This window comes from Pectinophora gossypiella, chromosome 4 (assembly GCF_024362695.1).
Source record: "Pectinophora gossypiella chromosome 4, ilPecGoss1.1, whole genome shotgun sequence".
NCBI classification, from domain to species: domain Eukaryota; kingdom Metazoa; phylum Arthropoda; class Insecta; order Lepidoptera; family Gelechiidae; genus Pectinophora; species Pectinophora gossypiella.
In genome coordinates, this window is record NC_065407.1 from 11,596,532 (window position 1) to 11,621,822 (window position 25,291).

General features: G+C 36.2%; 2 protein-coding genes across 3 annotated transcripts; one reads left to right on the top strand and one right to left on the bottom strand.

Moving 5' to 3' along the window:
• LOC126366044 (uncharacterized) lies at positions 1–9,121 on the top strand. 2 transcript variants are annotated; one of them, XM_050008940.1, is made up of 10 exons: positions 1–127; positions 245–473; positions 1,181–1,311; positions 2,956–3,210; positions 4,075–4,240; positions 5,493–5,659; positions 5,972–6,146; positions 6,604–6,909; positions 7,396–7,571; positions 8,677–9,121. In XM_050008940.1, the coding sequence occupies exons 1-10, from the start codon at positions 94–96 to the stop codon at positions 8,922–8,924; spliced, it is 1,887 nt and encodes a 628-aa protein (XP_049864897.1). In that variant the 5' UTR covers positions 1–93; the 3' UTR covers positions 8,925–9,121. The 2 variants fall into 2 exon arrangements, with proteins under 2 accessions (XP_049864897.1, XP_049864898.1); XM_050008941.1 differs by lacking the exon at positions 1–127 and having other exon boundaries at positions 306–489.
• Positions 9,114–25,054, bottom strand: LOC126366081 (circadian clock-controlled protein daywake-like). The gene is made up of 5 exons (XM_050009007.1): positions 24,763–25,054; positions 16,806–17,040; positions 12,663–12,799; positions 10,247–10,396; positions 9,114–9,821 (listed from the first exon to the last, which is right to left on the bottom strand). The coding sequence occupies exons 1-5, from the start codon at positions 24,830–24,832 to the stop codon at positions 9,661–9,663; spliced, it is 753 nt and encodes a 250-aa protein (XP_049864964.1). The 5' UTR covers positions 24,833–25,054; the 3' UTR covers positions 9,114–9,660.
• Positions 25,055–25,291: the final 237 nt, after the last annotated feature.

Genomic DNA, 25,291 nt, shown 5'->3' on the forward strand with positions numbered 1-25,291 from the left:
GACTCTCCGCATTTTTCACTTTCGCTTAGACTAATAAACAGATGTCTATTTTACCTACAGATTTTTTTAAAATCCTAATAACTATTTGACAAAATGATCTCCAATCAGTTATTTGTTCTCCTTTTCCGTAAGTACCTACGAAAAAAATATTATAAATTAAATACCTACCTATACTATTATCGTTTGCAGGTATAGGAAATGAGCATGAAACTAAAATATCTACAAATTGTTATTTTTTTTATAGTAATGGTAACATGTCATCAAACTTGGGCTCAGCAAATGCCGCTAGTGCATCTCGAAGTCCAAAATCTTATAAAACTGCAGAAAGGTGCGGGTTGGCCTCATGTTCTGGAGGTCACGGAAGGCCACGAGGCACTCTTGAAGCTTCAATCACAGATGGAGAACGTTGCCAGCTGTGTCATCACTACGCCTACCGGATTGCAATTTGATGTTCATTCTCCTCCAAGCAATAGGTAGGAAACCAGGAAGGTAGGACATAAATAACAGTAACATATTGAGTACGGGGGCCGGAATATCCTAATGTTTATTGTCCTAAAGTCTATTGTCCTAACACAACATTGATTGTCGTAATATCCCATAGTCCTAATTACCTACCTATTTATCGTCCTACATTATTCATTGTCACAATGGTGCTTGGTCATAGTGTTGATATTCTTAATATTTTATTGTCTTATAGTGAAAAAACTCAATAATCGATACTTAGGATTAAAAACGTCAGGATAGTGAAAAATAGAATGATACATACATAATCTCCCGACTATTTCCCACCGGGGTAAGCAGAGACTATGGAATTCCATAAATTAAAATAAAAAGTAAAATAATAATAGGACGATAACTTTAGGAATTGCAATAGAAAAGCACAGTGCCTGTAACATATTCATAGGCATTTTGATAATAAATACTTATGCGAAATGAAAGGATTCGTAATTTCGAATAATAATATTGTTTCTGTCGACTTACAAACGCTTACGTTAACAATTTTTTTCTTGCACAAAAACAATATGCGATATAAGTACGTATAGCAAGGCGTCTTGACCCGTAGCGAATATAGAAATAGGAACATTTAAACTTCTCTGATTGTTTAGTGTGACCATGGGATGGGTGTAAATTTATTTTATTTTTATTTGTTTTTATTTTATGTTTTTAAGTGTTGTCATAGGTATGCGAGTTGGGGTGAGGGATGCGGCGTAAGAGTGCAGAATGTGGTGGCGACTGATGAGGGTCGGTGGCGGCTCAACGCCACTAATGGCGACGCGGTCGCAGCGGGCTGGACAGAGGTGCTTGTCACTAGTAAGTTATTTTACCATTTCTATATTTTGAAGTAAGTAGCATAGTGACAAAATTGTTAAACAACATGAAACAAAAAACACGACACATGCAACATTATCGTTTTAACCCGTTTGACCGATGTAATCGTGTATTCATATCGTGTTTTGCGACGGTAAATGTGAAGATTTTCAGTGTGAATGTTAAATTGGTATTATACTAGAACAACGCAATTTCGATAAACATCTCAGTGACTATAAGTCATCGACCGCGTGCGTGTCGTCGTTTCAACGTATGGAAAAAAATATGTTATCGTAATCTTTTAATTAGCAATTCGATTATACCTACTTTGATCTTTATTTTATGTCTGCGTGTCGGCTAGACGACTGACATAATAAACCTTATTTTCTGACTATTAAGTAGGTATTTGGGGGGTTCAAATGGCCACATCGAAGCAATTGTTTGTTTGTTTGAGATCAAAATCTAAGAAAGCAATATTGCAATTTGACATTTGCGCATATAAAAGTAAGTGCGCAATGCAAACAAATGTCAAATAGCAATATTGCTTTCTTAGATGAATTGCTGCGATGTGGCAATTTTAACCCCCCTGATACTATTTGCGTTATTAAACAAGAATACTACGGTTATAAGGCCCTATTACATTACGTGATCTATTAGGTACACAGAATAAAAGAAAGAGGTTGGAAGGGACGAGTCGTGAGCGCTAAAGTGCACTACAAGTATGAGCAAATAGTACATAAGTACTTCAACTTTGCACTTCACTCGTCTGAAATCTTTACAACTCACGGAACTCCACGATAATATATTTAATACTCGTAAAAGGTCTTCTTGGGCATTTTAATCTGCAAAAAAACAAATATCGACAAACACGCAAGGATATCCCCTCCTTATTTTGAAAGCTAAAAACCCTAGTATGATCGGCTATTTATCCAAAAAATACTTTTGTATGCAGTATCTTAATTTAACATACGGATAATGTTATCTACAAACGATTTTGTTGATAAAAACTTATTTATCACGGAAGTGCAACATTGTACCTAATTAATTAAATATGATTTCACAATCGTGTCACGTGAAGACAGCTTTATTAACCTACCTCCTCTACCTATCTCCCTAATAAATCGAATTACCTAACTACTTTTTATCCAATATCATATCCGTTTTAGAACTACGTATCAAAAGTAGCTGCAAGTTGATTACTAATTAGGTAGATTACTTGTGGCTCTGCGCACCCCATTAAGGATTACGGGTGTGAGTTTATGTATGTAGTTAATACCCAATGATCGCATTCGCAGATTGTTCTATATATTACGGGAAATGGATTTTGTACAATGAACATCTCGATGAAATAACTATAATTTCCACGCTATTATTTCTTCTTTGACCCTGGTGGTAATAGGCGTCACTTTATGTTCCTATGTAGTGCAATTTGCACTAACACAATGGCTCAACCATTATAGACGGCGACCACTTATCACAATGGTCTAAAAGAAAGCTCGGTGAGGTGTGGGTAGGCACTCAGTTCATCTTGCGATGGGTATACCTCTAATTCTAGCTCAACTGGGCATATACTCGTCAACTTATGTAAGTACCTATTCAATACCCTAGTTTCCACGCATACAATACCTGAATTTACCTTATCCACAGAAGCGACTCCAACATATTCTGCACCGCAGATATCTTTACTGGATGGACAGACCAACACTGAAGTGGAACTAACTTCCCTGGACAACTCGTACTGCGTGGTCGCGCAGCCCTTTTCCGAGAGTTCGCTGGTCCCAGGGCATTGTCGTGTGACCCTGGACAGGACATCAAGGGCAGTCCAGGGCAACTGGGATGTGCTGCTCGGCTTGCCAGGGAGAGTGTCCGAACTCCATGTCCAGAGACAAGTTGCTGTAGAAGGTACGTCGAATTTTGTACTAATATTTACTTAACTATTTATCAGACAATTCAGTCGGCCTTCGTGGTTGAGCGTTGGGCTCAAGATCCGGAGGTCCCGGATTTGAATTCCGGTGGGGCATGCCACAAAAATCTCTTTGTGATCCCTAGTTTGGTAAAGACATTACAGGCTGATCACCCGAATGTCCGAAAGTAAAATGATCCGTGCTTCAGAAGGCACGTTAAGCCGTTGGTTGGTTATTATTTACTCATGTAAGTACGTAGTCGTTACATGAGCCATGTCAGGAGCCTTAACAACCCTGACACCAGAATTGACGAAATTGGTCATCCACCTCACAACCCACACTATAGAAGAGGACAATTCAGACAGGCAGACGATTCTGTAAAAAAACCGGAGCTATAATTTTTTCGGGTTAGGTAAAGCTGACTGCGATAAATGGGATAACGCTAGCAAACTATTTTAAGCCTAAGGGAATCATGTAGCTAGGCAGCTATGTAGCTACATGATTCTATTAGCTTTATCATCATCATCAACCCATTAACGTCCCCACTGCTGGGGCACGGGCCTTCCCTATGGATGGATAGGGAGATCGGGCCTTAAACCATCACGCGGGTCCAGTGCAGATTGATGGCTATTAACGACTGCTAATGCAGCCGGGACCAACGGCTTAACGTGCCTTCCAAAGCACGGAGGAGCTCGTGATGAAAACTTTTTTTTTGTGGTCACCCTTTAGCTTTAAGTCAATCATTTTTGTTCGCCGAAGCAATGTTTTACCCAAAGCAAATGAATTTTGTCGAGGCCCTTAGGTCCTTATTGATTGATATAATTCTAAGAAAGAAGAATCTAAAAAATATATCAATTTCCAGTGGAACGCCTGGACATGGGCTACATTCGGGACACGAACACCAACAAACTCCACTTGTATTGCAACATACTGCATACGACGAAGAACATCACTTTCTGCCGGTTCCAAAAGACTTCAAGTTCTTCTGGCTACAACGTCGTGGACGGACTTAGTGATGGAACTCACAGGTAGACATAGCATAGAAAAAAATGTTCCTGAAGGGTGACAGAGCCAGAACAGGAAGAGCTAGTGATGTGTGCCTTGAAAAGATGATGATTAAGAGCCTGTGGGAACAGGATAACGCTAGGGAGACTAGTTTTTTCGAAGATTTGTACAGTCCTCAAGATTCGGCAGGACAGGTCCGGTTTTTACAGAGGTGACTGCCTGACCTCCCAACCCGCGAAGGGAAAGCCAGCCCGATAGGTCACAACCTCTGAAACCCGCCGCCGAACTCATTTATGATTCGAAAACGAATTAGAAAATCATTGGTTTAGGCCCGTGCTGAGATTCAAACCTGCGATCTGACAGTAAGAATCAAGCGTTCCTCCAACTGGGTCATTGCTCACCAACTCATTCACGACTCATAATGAAGTTCTTGATCTAATTCTGGATATCTCATAGTGGTCGCAAGGCTCGATTAAATTCTTAATTACATAAACTGCAGCCTTAAGCAGAGTCACAAAATAATGATTTTTCAATTTTCCTGAATATGTACTAAAATTGAGTTATGCTTGTTTGTATTGCAAAAGTGAGCGATGATGTCTAGGATAGCAGTATTGTAACAGATTACCATCGCCTTTGGGCATTTCTCTTTGTTATCGCGTAAAGGTGAAAGTAAAGTTGAATTCGGTAATGAATATTTCTGATAATATTGTAATCGATTGATCTGTATCAGTTTTTGTTTTGTTACAAACGAATGTGCAATGTGGATGATAATTAAAATGTTGTCGTAGGTTGAGTGCAGGTTAAAGATAAATTACTTACGTATTAATGACGAAATAAAATCTTAAAATGAGGAGCGGCGACGCGAGTACTTTCTAATACGAAAAGTTTGCTTTATTGGATATATCTACTATTTTCATCAAGTGCAATCATCTCCTGCTGTCATAACAATGATACAGACCTACCTACGCGAATTGTAATAAAGTAAATTTGTCTGTGTTATCAGAAACTGTTCGCCTTGCCACTCTTGATCTTTGCTGATCCAAGCATCGTCCCGTTTACATACCTGACGGTGTTAGAAAGTGGAACGGCCGAAGACGGGACGTGGTTCAGTTACATGTGCCATGTTTCTGTCCCGCCCGTGCATCCGTACGTTTGATTTTTAGTATAGCTTTTTTATGGAATAATATTTTCGAAATTTCCTGTCTCGTTCCATCCGGATAAAAATACTGCATATGTACCAATTTTTGTTAAGTAAGTATGTTTTATTTCCCAAAGTTACTATGGCAACGGGTTCCTGTACCGCGAGTGCGGCATGACGATCGAGAACCCGTCAGCGCAAGATGAAGGCACGTGGCGGTGTTCTGTGGGCGTCCAACAGTGGGTCGGCACTCAGGTACAGACGCAGACGCCGCTGCAGGCGCTTATAAGTGTTTCTCCCACTGGTGAGTAATGATTTAGGTACGGGTATTTTTTATATCGAGCGGTGTGGAACTAAAATATTTTAAGGTTCATAAATAGTTTACATTTGTATCGAACATTTATGCAACAAATTAAAAGAGACTGTTTGCTTTATTCGTTTTATATTTTATGACTATTGCTAATAACTGTCAGATCGTACCCAGAACGTACGTCAGATACTTAGATGTTTAATGCATGCATTCCGTCGATCTATCCAGCTCCGAACCTCCTTCTTGTACCCCTTTCCATTCAGTACATAACACTTCAAAAACATAATGGTACTTCTCATTTACCAGGGCGAAGTACGACCAATATTCAGTCAGAAGAAATTTCCACGGTGTTCGTGCAAGAACACGATTCGTTCAGGGTGATGTGTCGAGCTGATGTGTCTCTGTCGTACTGCTGGTTCCAGCACCCTAATGGCACTCAGTTCACGCCAGTGCCCTTAGTTCATCAGGAGCAAGCTTTTTGGTGAGTTATGAAGACACACGTGTCCGATCTCCTTGCGTTTTCAGAGCGAAATTTATTGTAGAGTTCTCTTAACAATCTTGGCGTGACGCAATTTTACTAATCTGCCTGATCCGGAGTACCGTTTCTGTTTGTCGAGACCTTAATTAATTGGTATATTTCTACTGTACCTTTTTGTTAATCCTTATTTTAACATCGGAAGGTCCAAATTTCCAGACACTTAAATGAACTTTTGCCTTACGAATTTTATTACATAGCTCGGTAAGGTGTGGGAACTTAGTTCATCTTGCGATGGATGTATCTTTGCCTACCCCAATGGGATATAGGTAGTCGTGAGAGTGTATTGTTATGTTATGTTCAGATTACCTCGCTTTCCCGACTCTGTGCCACAAGCATTACAAATGAAAAAGAGTATGTATTTCTAGACGTATTACAAATAAAATAAGTATTATAATTACAGGTATACAGGCGAGAGTCTCAAAACTGGCGATTGTGGTATAATATTTTCGCATGCGACGAAAGAAGAAGCGGGTATATGGACTTGTCACATGGGCCCAAATGATGCCAGCCTTGAAATAACTGATAAAGTAGAAGTCAGAGTAACTGGGCCTCTTGCTGCGAATAAAAAACAAATCGTCACGACCATTGGTAGTACGATTACCCTATACTGCCACAGTTCCAATGGAAACAGACCGTTGAATTATTGTAGATTTTTGACACCGTATGATTTGGGTTTCCGATTAGATTCCACTGTTACTGAAGAGAAGTAAGTTGGCTTTTCTTAATATTTTGTAGTCAAATCGCTACTCAGTAGATAATAGGATGGGGTCTTCTTCTTTGAAGGAGAAGGAAGAAATACGGCGAAACTGGTAATTAAATTTTAAAGCAGTGCAATTTTGATAAAGATTTTTTTTGAAATGACGACAAAATGTCTGGCTATTATATGGTAAAAAATAATAATTTAAAAGCCATAAAAAAATAAAACAAAAATAATATATTTTTAATTGTCGCTAAAGGCTTCCGAAAATATTTTTTGAGGTATTTCTGCCAGTATTTTTTAGCTTTTAGAGTTTAGTTTAATCTCTTTGGGTTGTAAACTCTTTGGTTATTCCGATGAAAAATGTTCAAATATTGTTCTTCGAATAGACCTTTTGACTTTCGAATCCTGCCGGACGAGTCCTTCGGCGGGAAAATAGAAATATTAATGCTTTTTTCAGTTCACATTTTTGAAGGGTGTTTTTTTATATTACAGTGCGCTTTTCGATCGCTATTATTTCACGCCTGGTAGAGATTTGGACTATGGAGATTGTTCTTTGACTATAAAAACCGTGCAGGACGAAGATATTGGCGAGTGGACGTGCGCTGCATTAATCGATCAGGATTCAGAGGAAGCTCGGGATGTTGTTACTGTTTTACTGAACATAGATGGTAAGTGTCTCAGTAGTACCGCTTAGTACAATAGGTTGACCAGTAAGGGACTCCAACAAAGTGCCTATCTGGCTCCAGCCAAACCTTTATTTTATTTTAGTTTGACAGCAATATTTTTGGCCGACACATACAATAAATAAATGAAAGAGACTTCTTTCTCACTTCTCTAGTAGTAGTATAGAAGCCTCTCTCCATCCACATCCCAGACACTCAATAAGTACAAATATCTATCCTTTGGTCGTAAGTGCGAGCGAGACAGACAGTCCGTGTGTTGCCTGCCCCTTACTCCTAGAGGAGGTGAGTTCGGCGCCCGATACGAATATGGTGTGGGGCGAAGAGTTGTCGCTGTTTCGTATTTTTACCCGACTGTTTATTCTAAAAACTTGAGTCCATAGTAACTTGTTTCCGCACTTATAACTCCGTATTTCTTCGCATTATGTATTATGGTTATATGTATACATTAAGATTGAGTATGACCATCCTTGACCATGATCATGTGAATAAGTAATGTAATAATGATTACTGACAATTAGACAATGTAATGTAGAGAGATCACTCAGGTTAAAGATTCTATAAAAGGTGTAACACGTGATTATTTCATAGTCGACATTTTCATAATGATCGGTTTTATGATCTATCATTGAACATATATTTACGTGTTTCATAATAGACCATTATTGTTTTTCTGATCAATTTAATAAAGTTGCTAGTTGTATGTATAGATTGTATAGTTGTATAGTAAATGATCACATGTGTGTATGAAACTTTATTGAAATTTAAATATGGTCTATAAACATTTGGTAAATAACGGTAGGTACACAAACACATAACATGAAAAGCTTTTATACACCCCACTGCTGGGCATAGGCCTCCCCTCAATCAACCGCAGAGGGTATGGGGCAAACTCCACCACGCTGCTCCACTGCGGATTGGTGGTACACATATAATCCCCATTAACGTGGAGTAACTAATAGAAACGTTAAGTGTACCTATCAATTTAATGATATATCAATTCGATAAAATCTTTCGTAAGCGCCATACGGAAAATATGATGTCGTGTGAACGTGACCTTAGTCGTTACTAACGTTCTGATTTTCATTTCCAGAGTCACGAGCCCCTCTTTCTCAAGCCGGTATCGTGGGTATGGCGGTGGGTCTGTCTACCCTAGTGGTACTATTGGCAGGAGTAGCAGCATACAAGACGGGATGGCCAGCAAAACTGTGGCGCAGGAATATTCCACCTCCTAGTCATACAGATGCATTCTCTCTAGATACCGTGTCTGCTAATTCTAGAAACAGTCAGAGTAGCGCAGATAGTGACTATCACGTAACCGTTAATACTCAAAGGAATTAGATAAGTACGTTGTAGTTTGAAAAAATATTATGTATAGGTATGGCATATTTGTAGAATATTTTATTATTCTCTACCCATGCGCATTTCAGTTGTGTGTATGATAGTTGACTTGAAGAATGGATAAAGCGGGATATGAACGGACTGTGATGTGTAAATATTATCTCTATATTTGAAATAAAACGATTATAATTTGTTTATCAATTTCTTTTATTACATAATATATAAATAGTCCCTAATCCTTATACATTGAAGAGCTAATATTTACAAAAAAATATTCATATATTGAACGTTTTATAAGAACTTCCTTGTAGAAGCATTTTTATTTAGGAGTATATTTTGTTTTAAAATAAGACAAAATAACAAATTCGAAGTTTAAATTGAGTTACAAATAAGGAACACTGTTTTTTTAACTAAGTACCTACCTACTTAAAACATCAGTGCGTCTGTTATTTTAGTATTTACTTGATTGACCTTATTGGCACTGTTATCATTTCAAGTTCACTGTACAATTTATGTTGTGGTTGTTATGAATTAACTATATTTGAACTCACTGGCAATTTGGTGCTGTCTTTCCGGCCTAGAAGCAGCTTGATCTATTCTGAGTGAGGTGATCTGTTTTGGACGCACACCTACTTATGAAATTCGATTCGTTGCCATCTAATAACACAGAAGATTTATCTAAAGCTGTACCTACTCTAAAAGGTAATTGGTTCTTAAAGGTAATTGGTATCACAGTTTAGTTATTGTATCCTTTGACTATTTGTGGAATGGTGACATTGGAGAAGAACTTGTTGATAGCTTTCACGCAGGTCTTGACAATCTGCTTGATGACAGGCGGCGAGAGATCGTCCATAAGTTGTTTCCAGTTCTCGTTTGCAAACTGGTGGGTGGCGTCCGCTGAAATATTAAAAAAATAAGTTGTAAGTAAGTGAGCAGCCTTGGGGCGGCTTGAAAACTTTCGCGAAAGGAACGTGGTGGCTCCACAACCCCTCCGGTTGATTGAGATCTGCACCCAACATTGAAACGTCTAGGTATAAACTATATAATATATGTTATGTAGAAAAGTAAACATTGTTGACCTTACAAATTATGTAGTAAAATTTTATCTGTATCCTATATTTCAATTTAAAAAATGATTATAGATGTAAAACCGGTCCTATTAGTATTTTTAATATGGTCTGGTTTGCAAATTGTATGCGTGTGTTTATAAGGTCGAAACCACATACCGTAAAATAAAAAGACCGGATTAAAATTGATCAGATTAATCAGTTTTTTTATTCAGAGCCGGTCTTATCCTTTGCCAGTTCTAAAAAAAAACTTACACAGCTGCTTGTTGCCATTGAACAAGTTTTGGAACTCGAATTTGGTGCTCTGGATGTTGTACTTGTAACTCGGGGTAACCAGCTTGAAGTGGATGCCTTTAGCGTCCTTCACGTGGGTCAGTTTGCTGTCAATTTGCACCTCGATGTTATCTGCGTACAAATGAGAAATTACGTTTATTTTTTGAACCTTTACTTAGTACTTATTTAAAAACAAGTTTTTGACTTAAGTTGGCTTGGGAGTTGACAAAAGGTGATTAGCAGATAAAAAAGGATTTAACAGTCTGGTTCGCAATTTGCTACGTTACCTTGTTTTTATTCAATTATAATTTTGAATGTATGAAATGATTAAAATAAGTTAGACTGATGTTGTAATTATCGAGCTGTATTTCTATTAGAATCTAGTGCTTCTAAGGTTATAGCTAAGGTTAGCAGACTTTTATCATTAAGTATACGGAAAGAATAATTTTCAGTTCATAATTTTTGTATAAAATAACAAGTACACATTTAATGAGATTTAGTCCATAGGTGTCAAATATCAATCTAAAATCAAGAGCAGCGCTTACTGGTATTAGGCATAAGAAAGCGGGATAGATAACGGATAATCATACATCTCAGATTGTTATCAAATGTAATGGTACAAATGCTAATATATTGGTGCTATTTTAATAATGATTAGGTACATAGATATGTACCAATTCTGTACCTATAAATATTATGAAATGCACCACGGAGTTCTTAACATCCTCGAATCTTTGGGACTAAGACTCAAAACTCCATCTTCACTGCACTTCATGAGGCTGCACCTCAAGGGGGTATAAGGCTGAGTGTATTCACTGTCAGTGATTCGTACTATTGCTACTCTAGCACACCTATCTTGGCCAATTGGCCTAACTCCTAAAAGCCACGCTTAGTGTCAGTTTCCACCACGTTTCCACCAATACAACATCGCTTACTTACCTTTAAATCTCAGTCCCTTCCCTTGTCCTTCTGTATGAGCATCCCCAAGTACTCATTCCTTAAACGTTCCCGCCCCCCTCAGCTTATACAGGATGTTATATCTTCTGTTCTATACTCATATACATATAGGTAAATAGAATATATAAGTATTTTCGTTAAAATATGGCTTGCGGATATTGCATACCTAAAAATATTATTTAAAGCACTTATTTCAAACCAAGTTCAAGAAGCCTCAGAGGTCAGGTTCGGCACAAACTCGTGTGTTTGCGTTATTGACTTCCTATTTAATCTGTTATTAGCATTTTTCCCTTTTCAAGGTTTAAATTCGAAGACGTTCAAGAAACCGGAATTCGCATGGAACTTGTTTAGAAAAGGGTAAATATTAGGTATCTACCTGTTTAGTATTTACTCAATTAATTTAGGTAAATAAGTTATTCTAAACTGCTTTTCAAATAATATAGTTATTGACGTCAATCATTAGGTATTCAGTTAGAAAATATTTTATGAGCGCTTCTAATTTTGAAGACCATACAGTTTTCTTGATGGATAAGGATATATTTTTTGTTTAAGTAAACAATTAAAATAGACTCACGATTATTTTAGCTTCCGTCATATTATTGTGTCATGTATTGTGTTAAAGCAAACAATGACATAGGTACCTAACTTTAGGAAGCATATTATAATGATTTTATACAGACGTATTGCTAATTATGTTTTTCCTCGTATAATATGGTGTGATGATCTCAATGCCTATCAGAGTCATTGGCCGGGGAAAAATGAAACTGGGGAGTATCAAAGAGAAGCTTTTTGCCACTGACCTCACGATCAGTTTGGCCAAATAAGATAAGAAATCTAGTCTTCACTTATATTATAAATGGGAAAGTGTGTGCATGTTTGTCTGTTTGTTGGTCCGTCTTTCATAGGAAAACGGAGCGACGATTAAAACTAAAATGGGGGGTGGAAGTTTATGGAGCATTCCGCAATTTTCAAGGTAGAAAGATAAAAAATGGTATACGGGGCTATTTGTGACTAACAAAAAAATTTATCATGTTTTTTTGGAATTTTGCCCCCAACCCCTTCGAAGAGAGGGTGAAATTTTATTTGTGACTTTTCGCAGTTCTCAATGTAGGAAGCTAAAAATTGGCACATTAGGAGAGGGGAACCATATTACCCCGAATTTAAAGCGAGCGGAGCCGCGGGCAAAAGCTTGTATTTCATAATTGGGTACCTACACTTATACAAAGAAAGAAAAACTTATTATAGTCAGCAGTCCTGGGGGGGTTAAAAAGGCCACATTGAAGCAAATCATCTAAAAAAGCAATATTGCTGTTTGACATTTGTTCACATTGCGCCCTTATTTTTATATGCTCAAATGTCAAATAGCTGCTTGCTAATGATTTTTAGATGAAATGGCCTTAGGGGTGGGGAGTAATGAATTAAATAAAGAAGAATTACTCACGGCAGTTGACCTTGGCGTCGCCCTTGCCCTGGATAGGCAGGATCAAGATGCGACCGTCCACCACGTATTTGGCCGACACGCTCATATTGCCCTTGAACGACAGGGAAAACGTCTCGACGTCCTTGCCGATGTCCAATCTAAAACCAATGTTAGAAGGCATGATGACTTGCACATTTCATGGAGAATATTACATCCTAGAGGAAGTTCATTTACGAGAAGATTATTCATAAAATAAGAGTATTTTTGGAAATTTTTCCGTATTATAATTATATTTTATATTATTGAATGAATATGCAATTTATTAAATCTGTTAGGTATATTATTTTTATTTATGTCCCTATACTATCCCGCCTGGTAGGGTACGCCTTGCTTGTCCTATCTAACCTAATTGCTTGATGATGAAAAAAATAAATAGATAAATTTTTAGTAAGTAGGTAAGTAAATAAGCGAATTATTACGTGGTGATAATAATCATATATGCTAATGAGGGACTTTCCAGGCTATTGTGGACGGTGGTCGGGACCGCCGTCTACAACATAGGTCCCGCGCTGTCCAAGTGTTCCGGGCAGCCCTCGGCGGAGGGGGAGGCGCTTGACGCACTCCCATGGGCGCTTGGCCCCAAAGGGCATCCGCCGGCGGGGTCGCGGTTGTGTGCAATTGCGTTCCCGTATCCCCGCTACACGGCGACAAGGAGGAACACCGTTGGGTTTTAGTGGGTATACCGGGTGGCGACACCCGGGGAGTCCCACATAACCATGTCGACCCCTGGGGGCGTGGTATGCGTAACGCATTTCCCAACGTAAAAAAAAGGCTATGTTCTCCAAAAAAAAAAAATATAGTAATTCTATTTGTCGTAGTAGTACGTTAGTTTAACAACCTATTTACATCACGCTACATTTTTACCTGCCTAGATAGTAATCAGGACTAAAGTCTGACAAATAAAAAAGTACTTACGTTTTTATACTACCTATTCTGCATTAATTAATTACCTAGCTAGGGCTGGTATCTACTTGATATAAATTAAAGGCTACTCTATTCTTATTTACATCGCATTTGTTCTTAATGCTCGATATTGCAAAATGAATGATTGACCATCATTAACACACAATGTTAAACGTTTTTATAGATCTTAATTTCTGAAGTGTTATTATTGCTTCAGTCGCTGTAAAGTATTATTAATATAAGGATTGATTCTCCTTAAGTACAGTGTTCTTGAACTCGTTTGACCTCGCCTTGACAGGTACCGAAATTCACGGTTAAATTATTATTGCAAAATACAAAGCCCAATTCCAATTATATTTAAGTTTGCGAATTTGTTAAATAAAACTATTTTGAATTAGTAGAAGTGTGAAGGATTTTTGCTTTTATAGCACCCACGCTGGGAAACACATAAAGAGAAAATTAAATCGAAAAAGTCTGATTGATTGTCTAACGGATTTTATACAGGTAATTGTGGATAATATGAGTAGGTAGAAGATACTTAATATGCTATGTAGGTGTAAGTACGTAAATAAAAATGAATTAAGTACTGCAAAACTAAGCATCACTTGCGGACGGACGAACAGATTTGGCATTTTTATAAAGAATTGTCGTCATGTTTGTTAGGTTTTAGAAAAAGGGGTAAGGGTAAAAACATGGAAATTTTTCATGAAAAATTACAAAGATCGGGAATAACGAAAAGTACTTTTTTTCTGAATTGAATAGGTATTTGAAACAATGTTTTATCCACATATTATGTAAGGATTTATTGTATCGACCAATTACATAATCTAATTAAGGAAATGAGGTTTTCGCACCATTTTTATCGTCAGAGATGGAATTTACATAGACAATTTAATCGGAACAAACGTTACTTAATAACTACATCACGATTCATTGCAAACGTGTAGAGTTTTACTATTTTTCCTCACGAGATGCAATTGATTCTTTAAATGAAGTTTGTTGTAGGTACTTACTTAAAGGAAAAAAAAACAATGAAGTCAAGGCTATGAGATAGAGGTTTACGAATAAAAAAGGTCAATATACAACAAATATACAACCTAAGCTTTGAATTGTATTATGTTTGAATAATTATTTAAATTAAATAATATAAAAATGAAAAACTTCGCGATTATTCGCGATTAAAATCGACCTCTATATCCATTTTATTCTGATTACCTACTTACACTTACATCGTTGCCATGACATTTGCAATGATTTTGCTGCTAAGCCAGTTTATTATCAAGGTAAACCAATATTTTATTTTTATTTTTGTATAATTACAATCTGGTTGTTAAATATTCGTAAATATTTTTATTTATTATGGTTACTCTATTATGGTATAATGAGTCTTTGCTGATTTTGAAAGTAGAGGGGCAAATAATCACGTTTTGATAGATTAAAACCATTTTGAAACACGTATGAAAACGTGTAGGAAAAGTGGCTGCAAGTTGTTCTGTTCCACCCCATCGTAAGCTAATTTATTATATTTATGTTAATACGGTCAGTATCTGACTATCTCTACTTAATCAGCTGGTCACGTCCTCAAACGACGCGACGACGTTCAATGACGATACAGTCATACGTCACTGATTGAATACTGTTTAGTTTAGTGCGACCAAGGAACGTGAGGTCATGTAAATATTAACTAGCTACCCGCCCGCGATTTCGTCCGCATAAATGTATATGTAGGGAATGTAATCCCGATCTCGCGGGATTCCGATCTAGCGAGATCTCGTCTAATTTTTGGGATCAATCCCAAAGCATAATATGACGAGATTTCATTCGAGGTTGACGGGATTGGGCGAATCTCCTTGAGTTATACTTTTGCTTTTGATTATGCTGATTTCCAAAGAAAACTTAATTATTTAGTTAATAGTAATATTGAAGAATAAAGGCTTTTGTTTTCTTTCAAAAAATATTTTGTTTTACTTAATTAACCTCACTATCGCAAACAAGCAGTTTTGATCGTTTTCAGCCATCCTAACTTTCTCGAGATTTCGAGATCTTGATATTTCCAATCCCGCGGGATCTCGAATTTGCAATCTCGAGTCGGGATTGCATTCCTTATGTATATGATACTAAGCACTCTAATTCCATTCTTGGAAACTACCTGTGTCCATCCTTTAGTCCGTCTCTGTTTTAATCTATCTAGTGCTTTATCCAAATAGATGTATAGATCCAGTGGTTTGTTCGTGAAGTGAAGAGGTGATAGACAACCATATTGAACACTTTCGTATTTGTAGTATAATATTAGTGATTATTAGTATTGACTGAACATTCTGACTGACGACAGTGCGGTGTTGCTAATAAGGTGGCTTCGAAATGTTCTCTAATATAAGTTATGTGTTTATTTATTGAAATGCCGTATGATGTGAATACGTGTACATAATGTAGATACCTTATGCACATCGCATGTTAGTGTGGTTTTAAAAACTAATTCACATGTAGCTAATCTTAAGGAAAATGACGTTTAATTTTACTAGTCGTACAATTAAGGGTCGTAAAATTAACAATATGTGATGAAATTACAATACAATTTATGTAACAATGGACCTATTAATAGGAATCAAAAGAGTACCTATAGTTTAGAAATTATTCTTGTTTAGAAATTACCTAGTTGACCTATTTCCTAGTTGTTTTTTTTAAATAACGTAAGTATGCGAGGAGGGCCGAACATTTGGTCAGTGAAATATATGTGACCAGTAAGTAGTATGTGCTGTATTAGTACTTGATAGAATCATCCTGATATATGATATGTTATAGTGTTCTGGGTGTTGGTCATACGAGCTTAACGCACTGCACTATAAAGCTTTTCGATATTAAACAAAACTCGTCCATACTACTTATCAACTGCAACTTTAATGTGGTTTGACATTTTGCGACGACGGCTTGTTGAGTTTAATATCAGTACAAAGTTTCATATAAGCTTTTTGCTGACTGACATTATGGCAAAGTTTTACACGAACGTTCTTGCGAGCAAAGGAGAATGTTGACTTTTGATATTACTCGGCCTAAACTTTGGGGTAGGTATCTGTTAAAACTGATCGATGAACCTTTCGGGAAAACGGGATAAGCAGACCGGGGTGCAAATTTTGCATGATGCAAGTCAGCTCGCTTGTCTCGCTTTCTCGGCTCTGTGTGTATCAAGATTAAAGCGCTTACTTGAGCTGAGAGAGTTTGCTGTCGCTAAGTCCATGCATGGCAGCGTGGGTGAAGGTGAGCTTCAGGCCATTTCCATCGATGTGTATATCATCCAACGCCACGGGGTCTAGAGAGGGCACTCCAAGCTCCTCAATACCCTTTGTGAAGTGGGGTAACGTGGCTTCGATCTGCTCCTTCACGCAGTCCACGAACTCTGTCGATGGCTTGGCCAGGTCACATGGATTGATATATGATGCTGAAACAATGGAAATAAATGTGAAAACATATACTTATTATTATTCAACTTATTTGTTCCGTTTGTTACGTTGTTCGGGCACAGATTACTAAATAGTGTTTTGATCTCTACTGAGCACTGTCTAGATACTCTATATGCACTAGAGTCGTCCCGGAAATGGAATAAATTATGCTCCATACATGGTCAGCGACGAATTAAAAATTAATATTATGAGCAGTGCCAGATTTTATGAAAGGCACCTAGGTGTTTTATTCCACACATAAAACACGTATACCTTGCCTAGATACCTAGAGTACCTAATTCATAAAACGTCACTATGCAATATAAGCGACATAAAACGTTTACGCGAAGGAATAAAATGTGAAGTGACAGTCATCTTGTTATAAATTTATGAAGATTGTACTTTTCGCCAGTTTCTGACATCATTAGCACTTGTAAAATTTTAAGACCCCAACGAAATTATTTGGAATTTCGGACACTGACATTCAAAGACGAGTCAGTACGAATTAGTAGGTTTGCGTTATTATGATGATCGACTGCGATATTCATCTAAGTAGGTTAGATTTAATCTTAATTTTCTAATTAAAATACTTAGTCATGACACTTAATTAGTAGATAGTTAGTTTGCCTTATGCCTGTGCAGGGTCGGGTTTTTTTAACAAACACTTATTCTAAAAATATAAAGAGCCGTGGTAGCCCAGTTGGTAGAACGCTTGACACTCACTTTGAGGTCGCAGGTTCGAATCCCAGCATAGACCTAAACGAATGATTTTAGAATTTGTTTTCGAATTCATATTTGAATCATTAAATGATTATCACGTGATGAGCGATGAAATAAATCATCGTGAGGAAACCTACATTCCCGAGAAATGCATTTCAAAGGTATGTGACCTAACCTGTATTGGGTTTTCCCTTCGTGGGTTGAAAGGTCAATTTTCAGGTCAGGTCAGCGGATTTTGTGAAAAACGGGATAGCGCTAGATGACGATGACTTTTTAAAAAAATATGGAACACACAGAAAAATACGTGGTTTGTGTAGAACTATAGGTCGAGTAGCAGAAGAGTTTTACTCCTCTGCAATCTCGACACCTCTGAATTTGTTTTTGGATTTATTGACTGTTGTTATATTATCTCTTTCCAGTGAGAAAATGATTAGTATTTAAGTAGTCTAGCAACATCTTTAACCTCGTAAGCATGTGGCGACTAATTTAACAAAGGTAACAAACACTTCCTTTTTTATTTTATCACTCAATCTTAACCGGTGGACATTATTACAGGTAATTTGTGAAAATTACTGACACAGGCAAGCGATTATAAATACAAGGAAATTAAAGAGCTAAGTATGATACGTTTCTTGTTTTGTACTAAAGAAGTATATCCTGGATGATTTTCTTTGCAATTAATCATTTATTGCTTTTTGAGATAATAAAATAAATTATAGAATTAAAGATAATTTTATATAAAATACTACTGCCTTTTTGTACTTATATATTTTTATAGGCTATTTGACACCTTGGACAAATGAGATACTTCTTACTAATATTCAAAATGAAAATTTTCTATGTAATTTGCATGGAAATACTGGTACCTACATGACGTCATCAGTGAAAACAGTCAAACGTCGTACTTATTGTTAAGTACTTAATTTACAATTAAATTTCGAAAAGAAGTCAAAAAGAAAAATGGGATTATTTTTTGATCATGTTAGACTGGCTTTTAATTCTGGATTAGCATTTTATAATTTATCTTGACCCAGTCAAATACCCTTATGAGTACTAATTGTCACACTGGTCTATAGACATAATTTCCTATTTCTATGCACTGGTCTAACAGAAAACTCGGAGAGACGTGGCGTGGGTATTCAGTTCATCATGCGATGAATGTACTTCGGGAATATTGTCTTCAACTTATATTAGTTAAATAAATAAGTTGTTAAATGGGGATATGAGACTCCCAGGGAGTCCCCATTTAAACGCGGTAAGAACCCGTTATTATGTGTTTTAATTATGATAATGGCCCCGATTCCTGCAGACATCTCTTAATTTTACTTTAAGTTATACCTGTCATTTTCTTATCCGCCGAAAAGGAAAGGGACGGATGATTGACAGCTCTTAATTTTAGGAAGAATGAGTAAATAAATGAATAACCCGGGCGAATTTTTAGACGGTTGTTTTAGATTTGTGCTTAAAATTGACGTGTGTTCCATAAATTTTATGCTTGTCGATTACCCGTCCCTTGCCTTTTCGGCGGATAAGAAAATGACAGATATAACTTAAAATAAAATTAGATGGTGTTTACAGGAATTAGCACCATTAACCGCGTAAACTTAAAACAATGTATAAATAAGTTGTGTTTATATGTGCAATAAAGCGTTTTTGTATTGTATTGTAATAAATAACTCATTATTTTTATGTTTACCTTCATCTAAATAAATAAGTTATGTTTATTAATTTCAATAATACCAGTTATTTATAATTAGACAAACAATAAAAAAATATAATAAAGTTGTGGGAAAAATATTTATATACTGAAATTATAATTACTTATTTCCGTAAAATATATTCAGATATACTTAAGTAAATAAAGGATCAATGTAGATAAGTTGCGTAAGCAGTACACGTAACATACTTTGTACCAGTGCGGTTCAATGGTACATAATTACACAATAGTTGATTGACAATCTTACCACGCGTGGTGATGGTACCAATGCCAAAGACGTACTAGGCATATCGAAAACAATCAGTAATAAATCTATGCAAATGCTAGCTAAGAAATAATAGATTACAGTCTCAATTATTTCCAGTTTCATTGAGTTTTTCTGTTCGAACCAGTTCCGTACGGTGTTATTAAATTTTCTAGTTTATTACAAAATAGCACAAAGGTGACTTCAGGTTCAAACACGTGTAAGTTTTCCTTTTAGAGTGACATAGTTGTGGACATTATTTTATTAAATATACTTAGGTACATTTTTAGCTCGATTGTTAGTTATGAAATAAATTAAAACATGCCTACTTAATACAAGTACCACGCTCACGCTATAAATATCACCATATTTTATTCTTATTTTATTTGAAAATAATCCAATACTTCGCTCAAATGCTCTATAATCTTTTTAATTTTAGGGTTACAGTGAAAGCTATAATTTTGATTTATTAATTATCATTGCCATTCTATTTTACTGTTTTTTGTTTTTATACAAGCTACTTCTATTTACTTATTGTTCTATTTACGTCGTGTTCTTCCTTTGCTCTAAGCCACTGAATGTTAAGTTAGAATTCCTTCAATTAATTATATATATTAATAATATTATTATATCTGATATTCGTATAGTCACTGGAAAACCCGTATTTACTATTGGCACATGATCAATAGAGTATTCCTAAAACGTACGGATATCATTAGTAAATAATAGAGGTAGATTGATTTATACCAGTCCTATTAGTACGCTGTGCGTTACTAGGAAGGCGGTCGATTTAGATCTTGGAAGGGCCAGTACATAAATTAAGTATAGTACTTACAAGAAAAAGTTTAAATTTAAAAGAAAATAGGAGTGAGGAGTTTTAATTTTCAATACACACTTCCTCTCTTTCCTTCAACTTTGCTGTGCCCTACAGAGTCCATGTTATAGTTTCTATGCCTATGTAACACCCCATTGTACTACATGGAATGCAATAAATAATTGAGAATTGAGAAAAATCACAAAAACTTTACAACTATTATTTAAAAAAATAAATAAAAAATAAACAAACAAAGTTTGGGAGGTGCGTGTAATTTGTTACCGGATGCATTTTCGAGTCAAAGTTCAGATGATAAATGTTTAATTTCCTGTGTGGATCGGTTAATCGGTGTGACAATTAGTTTCCAAAATGTTTACAGAAGCTAGGTTGGTGTGTTACCCATATTTAAGTACCATCACATAAACAGCCTACTTATACGTCCCACTGCTGGACAAAAGCCTTCTCTCAATCTACCGGAGGGGAATACCAATAGTAAGCTCCATAGAGCATAATCCACCACCCTGTTCCACTGCGGCTTGATGGATATACTTTATTTTGTCAAATAATAACTAATACAATGTACTAATTTAAAAAATAGATAGATATATATTTAGTCTTAAAATGTGCGAGGGCTAATTAAACGTAGAGCCACGTCAACAAACACTTTACTCAGTACAAAAGGTATACTTATTCGGTCTATATTTTATTTGAAGTCTAAGTTTTTTTCTGACATACTTATTAGGTACAGATTTGCCGCAAATGGCATTAAAATGGCCAGAATTGAAGTCTAAGGTGTATTTTGTCTCTTATAGGTACCATATAAAGCAGTATATAGCCAGATTTTATGATACTAAATAAATATTGTAATGTCTCCATGGTCTCAAATATTGGAGATACTAATTTAATGGAAACACTCATGTAACATTCTGAAGGACGTAATATACGATCCCGACTACCCGATTACTCTAGCCATAGAGACAGCCAATTAGCTCGCGACACCAAACACTTCAGGACCCCGATACCGACCCCGCCGGCGTGGTCGACGAGTTCCCTCAATCAGCGCTTATGCCCACTAGGGTCGATTAATTCTTTCAAATATTTTCCTCTCAAACGACGACTTGAGCCGAGGTTCGCGCCCAGATGGGCACCCTCAGGCCTGTCGTGTTAAACGTTGTACCGGGTGAGAGCCTTCAGCGCTCCCCATTTATGCGGCCAAGTAGTTAATGCCATCTGCGGCAAATCTACGTAACGTAATCTAAGTCACGTCAAAAAAAAACCTCATGTAACACTTACGTCATCAAACGGCTAGCACTGGTGGCTTTTCATAGGATTGAGCGTACCTTGTTTTGTTGTACCATGGTCATACATATAGATAAGTACCATACGAGACAAAAAGCCACGTCATAAAGAGAACAGTTTCCCAAAACCGTGTTTATCATACTGATGATCTTGATCGGAAATATTTAACCAGTTTTAGGTTTTTAATTGGTACGTTGAATACCGTAGGTAAGAAAATAGAAGATGATTTGATTTTAACAAGGATGTGAATGTTCATTTATATGCGAATTTCCATTTTGTAGTGCGTATTATAATTAGGGTTACCCTAAGGGTTAGGCAGAGGTTATAGTATAGTACATCATCATCATCAACCGTACGACGCCCACTGCGAGCATAGGCCTCCCCCAAGGATCTCCACGACGATCCAGTATAGTATATACATCAATACATTTGTTTATGTCCCATTTGATATGGGGCGAACCTATTTTCGTTTAACGGCCACAAATTCGAAACCACGTGAAATCAATTATCTAAATATGAATTCAAACTCATAAAGTCGAATTCAGTGGTTTAGTCCCGAGCCGGGATTCAAACCCGTGACATCAATGACGGATTTATGGATTATAATTAACACACAATTGCTAATATAGCTGATAACAGAAGAACAGAATCAGAATCATTTATTCAACGTAATTATCATAGATAAACTTGTTGAAGGTCAATTTAAAAATTTTGAATCTACGTCATTTCGCAAGGTGTTATGGCAACACACCTTTTAAATCAATGTAGTATACATTACAAGTTATTTAATAACTAGAGAAACATAATTAATACCAGGCATTTTTATCATTCAGGTAATCATTAATCTTATAATAAGCTTTTTTACATAAAGTAAGCTTCACATGAGCTTTAAATTTATTTTCTGACAAATTCAAAATACTGTCTGGTAGTTTATTGTAAAAATGTATACATACATAACCCCAAAAAATATTTAATTAATTTAATTTACTTAGCCTAGAATTTTGGATAGCACAACATGTATAATAATGTGGGCGGGGTTGTATAATGTGGTTTGAAATAAATTATATTTATAGTAGGGGTACGGCAGTGGCCTCACCAAGTTCAAGTTTGTAGTTGTAATTACCGCAATAGTTGCCCAGTGACAATAATAATTACACACTAGAAACCTTTATGTAGCCTTGTTGGGTGTTAAGTTTACTATACACACAGCAAAACAACGTTAAGTGCGGTTAGTTTGTGGATTGGTGACCGTTTTACCTTATTATTGTGCATCCACACCGAAGTTACTTTTTGTTGAGTAACTTTACAAAACATGATATAAGTGTAGGTAACATTTTGATTTTTTTGTGATAAATGGTTGCTGTTTGTTGTATTTTATATTTGTCTAACATGATAAAATCTATAACATTCAATAACTTTTGGTTATTGGGTGAAGCACATCAACATTTGGACATTGCTCAACAAGTTACAAAGCAGCCTTTTTTTGGCATAAGGTTGCCCAGTTGGGAGCGAACCTCGGCTCAGGGCGCTGTCTGAGAAGATTTTATTTGACAGAATTACTTAATAGACCCTAGTGGGTCGATAGCGATAGGCGAATGAAGTAATTCGTCGACTACGTCGGCGGATCGGTATCGGGTGCCTAAAGTTACACTGGTGCAGTGAGGATGTACCAGTGTGATTTCCCTATTGCTTACAGAAAACTCAGGATACTTTAAGAAGAAAATGGGTACTTATTCAAAATTGCTTATTTATACAATGGATCATTAGATACCATTAGGTATAATTTGCGATGGATGTCACGATAGGTAGAGTACGTTATTATAATATTATCCATCTTGGGACTTTGTATCAAACTGACTGCAAATTCTCTTCTGATTACTTGTGGTTCAGCTCACCCCATTAGGTATCACTTATAATACCTATTATAAAAAAATATTATAAAATTTTATAAAGTAAGAATAAAAATAAAATAAATAAGTATTTAAGTAGTTATTTAAATTAATTAATTGTTAAGTAATTTAAATATGGTTTTATTCTTTTGTTTTTATAGATAGGATTTTATGTCTTTGTGTTATTGAGTGTAAATTTTGTTGAGTTTTGTTTGTATGCTTTCGAACATGTAAAAGTATGCCGCTGAGCTGGCTATCAAGCTAGCGTATCAACCACCCACATGTCGTTTTTAATTTGACGTATGGTGGAGCATACTTAGGTTACAACCCCTATGTCATCATCATCTCCCTAGCATTATTCCATTTTCACAGGGCCCGCTTACCTAACCTGATGATTTGAACAGATCCGGCTTTTTACAGAAGCGACTGCCTGTGTGACCTTCCAACCCGCGAAGCAACCCAAACAAAATTAATATCTCAATCGTGGGACCTCTCAGGATGTTTGTTTTTTTGTTATCTGTTCTCCATTGTTTCCCATTATCCTCATTACGTTACAATGATTCAACATTATAATGATAATCGGAAATAAGTATACCTGTCGTTTAATTGTTGTCTTACATTAATCGAGTATTATAAACGTATTAAGATGGTCACGGATTTCACGGTATACAATAGAATTTGTACTTATATCTTGATTATCCCAGAGAGTGAAATTTTTTCCCATAACTTTTTTAATCAATGGCCCTGAATGTAACAAGAACTAGAAATACTACGTAGCAATTGATCTTTAACAAACATATTTCTAGAACTGAAGGCTACCTATACTATGACTTGTTTAGAAACTTGAGATTATTAAAAAAGGAAGAAGAAGAATGTTTTTTTTATATCGAACATTTTCGTTATTAATTTATTTCAAATGTAACGACTAAATGTATAAGCCAAATTCTATAATAATTGATTTAGCAAATTGGAATGAAATCATAAAAATTCAAACTTTGTGGAGCTTAAAGCTAAATAAAGCAGATAAAGTTTACTTACGCAGGTATCCTTCTTTGATTCCATTGCTGACGCTGATTAGGGCGAAAATAACAGCGATCGCGGACAGCATTGTGCTGTGCTCTTTAAATTAATTTTGAATGAAAATAATAATTTTATTTATTTTCGAAATGAAATAAGTACTTAGTAATTTTATTTATTTTCGAAATAAAATAGTAACTTTATTTATTTTTGAAATACAATTGTAATTTTATATATTTTCGAAATAAAACTTTTATTTTTTATTATTTTAGATTAGCCAATGGACGTTCGCCCAGAGCTCAGCACCTACTGTGTCGCGGTGTCGGGCGAGGGACTTATTTATGTAGTTGCGCATCGCGAGCACGTGGGTTCACGGCGATGAGGATTTTTGACCGCCGCAGGCGCCGCCGCCACCTTCCTTCCGCGCAGAAAAAGTACCTTTTTTAAGGAAGTTTTTTTATTAGTAAGTTTAAAAATAAAAACTGATTTATTGTTTTTATAAGAACATTCGAGAAGCAAAGTGTTTGCCCGATAAACACATGTGAATACC

Excerpts from the sequence above, each read along its gene's own strand:
- LOC126366081 (XM_050009007.1), bottom strand. The coding sequence starts at position 24,832 with ATGCTGTCCGCGATCGCTGTTATTTTCGCCCTAATCAGCGTCAGCAAT. Across the intron at positions 12,800-16,805 it reads AGCAAACTCTCTCAGCTCAA|ATTGGACATCGGCAAGGACG; the intron begins GTAAGCGCTTTA and ends CATTGGTTTTAG. Across the intron at positions 10,397-12,662 it reads CGACGCCAAGGTCAACTGCC|ATAACATCGAGGTGCAAATT; the intron begins GTGAGTAATTCT and ends ATTTGTACGCAG.
- LOC126366044 (XM_050008940.1), top strand. The coding sequence starts at position 94 with ATGATCTCCAATCAGTTATTTGTTCTCCTTTTCC. Across the intron at positions 4,241-5,492 it reads CTTAGTGATGGAACTCACAG|TTACTATGGCAACGGGTTCC; the intron begins GTAGACATAGCA and ends TATTTCCCAAAG. Across the intron at positions 6,910-7,395 it reads TCCACTGTTACTGAAGAGAA|TGCGCTTTTCGATCGCTATT; the intron begins GTAAGTTGGCTT and ends TTTATATTACAG.